The 8,055-nt window shown below is 68.9% G+C and overlaps 2 protein-coding genes across 3 annotated transcripts; one reads left to right on the forward strand and one right to left on the reverse strand.

The window, feature by feature from the left end:
* Positions 1-465: 465 nt before the first annotated feature.
* N4BP3 (NEDD4 binding protein 3) lies at positions 466-5,588 on the forward strand. Of its 2 annotated transcripts, none has more exons than XM_084535301.1 (5): positions 466-597; positions 2,319-2,753; positions 2,951-3,505; positions 3,819-4,076; positions 4,268-5,588. In XM_084535301.1, the coding sequence occupies exons 2-5, from the start codon at positions 2,349-2,351 to the stop codon at positions 4,838-4,840; spliced, it is 1,791 nt and encodes a 596-aa protein (XP_084391427.1). In that variant the 5' UTR covers positions 466-597; positions 2,319-2,348; the 3' UTR covers positions 4,841-5,588. The 2 variants fall into 2 exon arrangements, with proteins under 2 accessions (XP_084391427.1, XP_084391428.1); XM_084535302.1 differs by lacking the exon at positions 466-597 and adding an exon at positions 1,683-1,813.
* A 283-nt stretch (positions 5,589-5,871) lies between these two features.
* Positions 5,872-7,234, reverse strand: NHP2 (NHP2 ribonucleoprotein). The gene is made up of 4 exons (XM_084535303.1): positions 7,071-7,234; positions 6,875-6,944; positions 6,699-6,804; positions 5,872-6,064 (listed from the first exon to the last, which is right to left on the reverse strand). Exons 1-4 carry the CDS (start codon positions 7,210-7,212, stop codon positions 5,939-5,941), a joined length of 444 nt encoding a protein of 147 aa, XP_084391429.1. The 5' UTR covers positions 7,213-7,234; the 3' UTR covers positions 5,872-5,938.
* Between the last annotated feature and the right edge of the window lie 821 nt (positions 7,235-8,055).

An 8,055-nucleotide genomic window follows, 5' to 3' on the forward strand; every position in this document is an offset into this window, starting at 1 on the left:
AGGATAAGGCGAGCGTGCGAGCCCGGGGACGGGGACGGGGACAGCGTGTGCGTGTGGGTGAGCACTGGCAGCACAGCTTGAGGACTGCGGCGGGGGGGAGCTGGCAGCCGCCGGGACCCAGGCCGGAGGAGGACAGGAGCTGCGTGCGGGCGGGCGAGCTGCCACCGGTGTCCCGCTCCCCGGGGTGACCTCAAGCAGCGGGTGCCCATGCGGATGGCCAGACGAAGCCCACCGCCCGCCACCGAGGGACACCCGGTGCTGCCCCCCCCGGAGCCCACCGTGGGGCTTACAGCGGGCACTCGGAGCCTCCCCCCCGCTGCTCCACCACCCTCCACTGGAAGGCCCGAACCGTGCGGCCTCCCCCGGTTCTCAGGGGGGGAAAACAGGGACCGGGATCCCGGTACCCCCGCCCCTCCCCGGGGCCGCCCCGCCCGGGCGCCGCCCGCCTCCGCTCCGCGATTTGCCGCTGCCGGCTCCGCCCGCTCCCCGCGCGGCCGCGGCCGAGGGGCGCGTTCAAACGCGGCGAGGGAAGGAGCTGGAGCGGAGCGGAGCGGAGCCGAGCTGGGCAGCGCCGGGACCCGCAGCGCCGCCGGCATGGTGAGTGCGGCCCCGGTAACGCCGGGCTCCGGTAACACCGCCGGTTCGGCCCCCGCCCCCCCCCCCTTCCCTAATTTCCCTCCTCGCCCTCCAGCCTCGGTGCTTTGTCCTCCGCCCTCCGGGGCCTCGCTTCGTGCCCTCCCCTCCTCGGTTCGCCGCGAGCATCCCCCCCGGTTGTGCCTCTCCCCCCTCCCCCCCGCAACCGGGGAGCAGCCCCCGCCGTGCCCACGGGGGACGGGGAGAGGCCGCAGCGAGCGGGGCCCCACCGGGGAGCAGCCCCCGAGCCGGGCACGGGGCCGGTGCTGCGGAGCCAGCTCCCCCCCTCCCGGTGCCTCCCGTCCCACCGGAGCTCTCCCGAGGCCTGACCTACTTCCCCGGCCGCTCCCCGGGGAGCAGCAGCAGCCTCACCCGGTGGGGAGCTGCTCCGTGCCCCACCGGAGCTACCGACCCCCGAGCCCCCCAGGGCACCCCTCGAGGGTCTCTCCCTCGCCCCGGGTCCTCGCCGCGGGGGTGCCAGTGCCCGGAGCAGGTGCCGTGCTCCCGGAGGGAGGTGACAGCGCAGGCCGGGAGCTGTCAGACAGGTTTGTGCGTGGCACCAATTATCCCGGCTGTTTGTTTACCCGCCGTGGGGAGCCCAGAACCAGGGCAGCTTCCTGGGTGTAGCCCTCCACCGGCCTCAATGGGGGGGCTCCGCGGCCTCACGCCAAGCCCCGGCGTCACCGCGAGCCTCTACGGGAGGCTGCGGGTCCCCGAGGGTCCCCACCACTGGGGTTGTATGTTCCTGGCTTGGCCGGGGGCCGCGTTGGCCTCTCCCGGTCCGTGGGGAGCGGGCGGCGAGGCCGAAGACGTGCCGGCGGCCTTCCGGCCCCGCGGGGCGCAGGGAGGCCCGGCCACCTGCGCAGGAAGCTGCATTGTCCTGGCGGCCTCCTTCCCCTTCCTCCCGCCTCCGTCCCACGGCCGCGTCCGGCCTCCGCTGGGCTCGGGGCCGCAGGGTGGGAGCCCCAGACCCAAGGGCGGAGGAGCCGGGGCCGAGCAGGAGCCTCGCTGTGGAGCGGGAGATGCGTTTGCTCGGCGTGGAGGCCGAGCCGAGAGGCCAAACGGGGCTGCGGCATTTTGGGGGGTGTCTGGGGGCTGTCCCCAGCCACGTCGCCGTAGCCCTGGCGGGATGGGACGGGCTCGTGGGATCGTGCAGCTCCGAGCTCGGTGCCAGCCGCCGGTAATAACCGTGGCCCCGCGGAGGGGGCAGGGAAAAGGGGAGGCCGGCGTGGGGAGGCCGCGCGGAGGTTCCTGGGGAGGGGGCGGCTGGGTGCTGGGTGCCGCCGGGCCGGGGCTGGCGCCAGGCCCAGGCAGGTGCTGCCGGCTCCCGAACTCGCCCGCCTGGCTGGGCGGCAGGTGCCTGTTCTGGTGGCGGCCCCGGCCGCGGGCGGGAGGTGGGGCTGGGTGTGGGAGGGAGGCGCTGCGCCACCGGGGGGGGGGTGGCGAAGGGGGAGCCCCCACCGCCGTGCTCAAGGATCCCGGGGGAACTGCTGGGGGTCCCCCCCAAACCCGGTGCTGGAAGCTTTTAGGGTCACTGGGACAGGGGATGCAGGAGGTGGGGGGGGATGAAGGGATATGAGTGGGCATCGCCGCACCCCTCGTGCAGGCAGGGGGTCCCCAAGGGTGGGATGGGTTTTGGGAGCGGGGCAGTCCCGGCCTTGCTGACTCTGTCTCTCTTTTGGCAGTGCTGGTCCCGGGTTTTTCTCTAATTCTCCATGGCAGCAGCACAGGGCCCTGTGACCTGTGAGCCCGACACCCGCGTCCTCGGCACCTACCTCTCCTCTGTGCCCGTCGGCAGCATGGGCAGCGTGGGCAGCCTGGTGGAGAAGCAGGACCTGTCCCCCCTGGAGCTGCGGGCCCCGCTGGGGGGCTCGCGGGGGCTCCGGCAGCCCGACGGCTTGCTCCGCAAGGGGCCGAGCCAGCGGGAGCTCTTCGGCTACCTGCACGGGGCCAAAAAGGAGACGCGGTCCGAGCGGAAGCACCAGACTTCGGGCGCCTGCTACAAGCGGGACTACGAGAGCGACCGCGAGAACCGGTCCCCCGAGCGCTGCTCCCGGGAGCATCACCGCGGGTCCGACTTCTCCAAGAGCTCGCTGCCTGAGCGGGGCCGCTTCGACAAGGTGAAATAGGAAATTTGTCCCCGAAAACGTGCCCTGCTCTGGGGTGGCTGGGGCTGGAGCAGAATGTGCTGGGAGTGGGAGATGGGGTGGAGAGGGTTTGGGGATGTCCAGGTGTGGTGGTGGGGCTGGGAGCGAATGGATTTTCTCTGGCTGGAGCTCGGGGGGGGCTCAGCCTGACCCCACTCGTGTTTTTGCAGTGCCGCATCAGGCCCTCGGCCTTCAAGGCGGTGGCCGGGAAGGGGCTGGTCTCCATGCAGGGCCTCTCCTCGTCCAAGGGGCAGAAGCTGTCCAAGAGCAACGGCAGCCTGCACACGCTGCTGTCGCAGAGCAGCACGGCGCCCTCGCAGCACGGCCCGCTCCGCACCCACCTGCTCCACGCCATCAGCCTGGATGAGGCCTCCGACTCCAGCCACAACTCCATCCAGAGCTTCCCCTCCTACGGCTCCCGCCTCAAGCCCGCCCAGAGCCAGTTCAGCGCCTCCATGGGCCACATCAACCACATCGGAGGGTCCCTGGACAGGGTGTCCCGGAACCCCAGGGATCCCCTGGCTCCCGAAAAGGCCCCCCTGTCCTGCAAAAGCATGGCCACGCTGAGCCGGCTGCAGAGCCCCGGGGAGCCCCCGCCGCCCTACGAGTTCACCTACTCCCTGGAAGACGCGGTGAAGCAGCTGGAGGATCGGCTGCAGGAGAGTGGGGGAGAGCTGCGGCAGCTCAAGAGGAGCCTCAGCGAGACCGAGGACCCCTTCACGCAGGTGAGACATGGGGCTGGGGTGGTACTGGGTGTCCCTGGGCAGTGGTGATGGGGTGGAAGGAGCTGTGAAGGTGCTGGTGTCCTGCCATGGTGGCTGGGAGCGCCCAAATGTGGGGGGAACCCATGTCATGTTGTGGGGCAGGAGTGGCTGGGGAGCTGCTGTTAAAGCTCTGCTCCTCAGCTGGAGCTGGGAGGGCATGGCCTGGCTGAGCTGCTGGGTTTGAGAGATCTCTGGGACCTCTGGGGATCCTTCCTGGGCGCTGACCTGCACGGGGACAGGATGCAGTGTCCCCAATGCCTCTCTGTGCTGGCAGGTGTTTGAGGACAAGCAGCGGCTGTGGCTGGATGAGCTGGAGGACCTGAAGCAGATGTACATGGCCAGGCTGCAGCAGGTGACGCAGCAGGCGCAGCGCGGGCAGCGGGCGCTGCAGCTGCAGCTCTACAAGGCGCAGCAGGAGAAGAAGCGGCTGCAGGAGGAGCTGAACATGCAGCAGTGCCAGTGCGAGGAGGCCAAGCTGCGGCAGTCCCAGGGCGAGCGTGTCAGCCCCAAGCTGGAGGAGACCAAGTGGGAGGTGAGTTCCCTTCCTTCCTTCCCTCCTGGCTATGCGGCCACGATGGGGGCCGTGGTTCTCTGATCTGGGGTCACTCATGGCCACGGGATGGGAGAAAAAAGCCAGGCACGGTGCTTGTGCTCTCCCAGGGATGCCGTGGCGATTAAAACGGGGTGCTGGCTCCTTGCTCACTGCTTGCCTGTGCCCTGCAGGTGTGTCAGAAGGCAGCCGAAATCTCCCTGCTGAAGCAGCAGCTCCGGGACACCCAGGAGGAGATGGCTCAGAAGCTGGGCGAGATCTTCAGCCTGAAGACGCAGCTGCGAGAGGCCAAGGCTGAGGTCCAGGCCCGGGACTCGCAGCTGGCGCAGCTGGCGGACTCCTTCCAGAGCCCCCCGGAGCCCGGCGCCTCGCTGCCGCTGGGCGACGACCCCATGCCAGCGTGCCAGGACTTCCCTGGCTGTGAGACGGATGACTCCAAGTGCCGGGGCCTCCACAGCGACTCCGCGGAGCCCCTGGAGCGCCAGGTGGAGTGGCTGTGGGCCGAGCTGCTGCGGGAGCGGCGCCAGGGCCAGCTGCAGGCCGTGAACTTTGAGCTGGAGAGGAAAACCTGGCAGGAGGAGAAGGAGAAGGTGCTGCGGTACCAGCGGGAGCTCCAGGCCAGCTACATGGAGATGTATCACCGCAGCCAGGCGCTGGAGCGCGAGCTGCGCCAGCTGCGCTCGGAGCCCAGGGACGTCGGGGCCGACTCGCCCTGGATCGAGCGAGTGGAGTCCTCCAAGATCTGAGCGGCAGGGCGCCCGCGGGACCGCCGAGGGGGAAGGGCTCTCGCTGCTGCAGTGGGACGAGCGCAGGGCCACGAGGCTCAGCCGCTCGACCCTGCCCTGGGGAGAAGGACCCGTGGCCACGAGGGAACTTGTCCTTCTTGCAGCGCTTCAGGCCCGTGGGGGGTGGTCTCCGGAGAGGGGATCGCCCGTGCCAGGGCAGGGGTCTTGCATGTGCCCCGTGCTCTGCCGCCAGGAGCGCTTGCCCTGCGATCCCCTCAGTCGTGGGGGCAGAGACCAGAAGCCCTGTGAGACATTCCCCATCCCTCCTGCTCTGCCTCCCCTTTTCCCTTCACCCCAGTAACTTAATATCTTGCTAAGGAGAGGCTCAAGCCCTGTCCTCCTGTTCCAGCTCCTGTGGCCCAGCTGGTGCTGCTGCAGCTGGGAAGGTGAAGGAGGAAAATCTGGGGGAGGAGCTGCCCCTTTTGCCTCCCCAGTGCTGTGGCTGTTCTGCAGCAGAAGGGAGGTTACTGCAGCTTCCCTGCACCGAGGCTGGGCAAGGAGAAGAGGGGAGGGCCTCGTGCAACGACGACGGGTGGGAGCCCCCCGGGCCGTGCCCTGAGAAGCTGAAGCATCCCCGCATCTCCACCCTGCAGGGGGAGAGGTGCTGGAAGGAGCCGGCACTGTGCTTGTAATGTGGAGCCTCCGGAAGGCCAAGTGGGGCCCCCTCTCCTTGGCCTTTCCTGCAATAAACCCGGATTTTGTTCTTCTGTCCTCAGCCTCTGCTTTCTCTCTCCCGGGGGTTGCCTGGCAGGGGGGGATGAGCTGCCAGCCAGGCGAGCCGCCGCGTCGGGGAGGGGAAGGAGGCGGCGCGGGGCTGGCGGCACAACCGGCTGGGGCTGAGTCACAGCAGGGCAGGGCCGGGCGGGTTGGGGCAGCCCCGGGGCGCTGCCACGGGGATGGGGCCTCCCTCACCACCCCAAACAGAATGGTCTGACACCTCCCCCCAAGCGGGGTGACTCTGCCCCCCCCAAAAAAAGCAGTCAGACAGCTGGTACAAACCCCCCACACCTTTATTCACCCCGTGTCCCATGCCGTTCCCCCCCCCCCAGCTGCTGTGGGTCACAGCGGCAGGGGCAGCGCCTCCACGTCCTCCAGGCACTCATCGTAGGCCTCCTGGTACTCCTCGTGGGGCTTGATCAGGATGACACAGGTGGGGCGCTTCGAGCCGGCCGCAGCTCCCAGGTCCTGTAGCGGCAGAGCGGGGCAGTGGGGAGGAGGGCAGCCTGCTGGGGGGGAGCCCCAACACCCCCCATGCCCAGTGAGGCACAGGGAAGGTGTCCCTGCCATCCCCCAAACATCCAAGCACTCTTTGAGTGGGCTGGGCATGGGAACCCTTCTCCCAGCTCATCTCTTCTAGCCCAAATGCTGCAGGGATGCGTGCTGTGAATGCCTGGCAGCTCTCACATACGCTGCTCCTCGCCCACAGCAGGGAAACCCCAAAGCCCCTGCCCACCCCTAAGTTCTAGTCTGAGCAGGGACGGACATCTCTCCGCTACCACATCTTGGCCACCAACAAATTTCCAGGAGCATCCAGTTCCCAGCTCAGAACTAAAAGGAAGAAATCTGTCCCAGCCCTGTTCTGGAGAGCTCTGGTGCTGCTGCAAGAGCTCTACCAGGACAAACGCTCCTGCAGCGAGCCCCTCCTACACCTGAGCTGTCACCGTCTGTTCCTCTTGTGTCCCAGCATGGCACAAGTGCTGGGTGCTTCACTCAGACACCACCGTGGAGCCTCCCCAGGATGGCTCCTGCCGGCTGCAGCCCACCAGGCTTGGTGTCACAGTGGTTGGCGCCTCCGGGCTGCGCAGCCACCTGTCCTTACCGATTTGGAGGGGACGTACGCATACGGGAGGTTCCTGTCCTCGCACATGATGGGGATGTGGCAGTACACATCGATGGGCAGCGTGTCGCCGGCCAGCACCGCGATCCTGAAGGGGAAAACACGCGTCAGGGGCCGGGGCCGCGCCTGGGCAGCGGGGCCGGGGCTCCTCCACTTACCCCTTCTCGCCCTTGTTGATGAATTTCTGCACCTCCTTCACGCCGCGGCGGATCTGCTTCTGCTTGGCCGCTGCAAGAGAGGCAACGCCTCAGGGGGCTGCGCCAACCGGCCCGGCCCGGCCCGCTCCCAGGCCCTAGGCCCCAGCCCGAGACTCCCCCGGTTCCCCCGGTGCCTGCCCCCCAGCCCCAGCCCAACCTTTCCTAATGCACTTGTAGAGCTTCCGCGTCAGCTTGCGGGAGGCGAGCGGCTGCGCGATGGGGTTGAGGTGCCCGAGCTGCTCCCGGTACGACAGCTCCGGGGCTGCCTCCGCCGCCTCCGCCTCCTTCTCCCGCGCCATGGCCGCGCGCTGCCGCCGGCCGCTTCCGCTTCCGGGGCACGCGCGGCCCGGCCGCCGCGGGCTGAGCGGCAGCCAATGGGATCCCGCCCTGCCTCAGCCCGCCCACCGCCCCGGCCAATGGCGAGCCGTGCTCGGCCCCCCGTCAGACCAGTGCTCCCCCGGTGCTCCCAATGCCCCCAGTACCGCTACAGCTCCCAGTGCCTCCAGTGCTCCCAGTGCTCCTCGGGGCAGGGCCCCCAAGGAGTCCCAGTGCTCCCCCAGTGCTCACAGTACCCACAAAGCTCCCCCAGTGCCCCCAGTGCTGCCCCAGTGCCCCCAGTACTCCAGAACTCTCAGTGCTCCCAGCACTCTTCGGGGCAGGGCCCTCAGTGCTCCCAGTGCCCCCCAGTCCCCACAGTGCTCCCCCAGTGCTCCCAGTACCCCCCAAGTTCTCCCAGTGCTGCCCCAGTGCTCCTAGTACCCCCCAAGTTCTCTCAGTGCTCCCAGTGTGCCCAGTGCCCCCACTACTCCTAGAGCTCCCAGTGCTCCCAGTGCCTCCAGTACTCTTTGGGGCAGGGCCCCCAGTGCTCCCAGTGACCCCCAGTGCTCCCAATACCCCCCCCCCAGAACTTCCAGTGCTCCTCAGGGAATGGTCCCCAGTGCCTCCAGTACTCCCAGTGTCCCCAGTGCTCCCAGCACTCCTAGAGCTCCCAGCACTCTCACAGTGCCCCCAGTGCTCCCAGCACCTCCAGTGTTCCTAGTGCTCCCTGAGTGCTCCCAACACCCTCAGTGCTCCCAGCCACCCCAATGCTCCCAGTGTCCCCAGTGCTCCCAGTGCCCCCAGCGCCCCGTCACCTCCGGCCC

Source organism: Aythya ferina (assembly GCF_964211825.1).
Source record: "Aythya ferina genome assembly, chromosome: 14".
Taxonomy (NCBI): domain Eukaryota; kingdom Metazoa; phylum Chordata; class Aves; order Anseriformes; family Anatidae; genus Aythya; species Aythya ferina.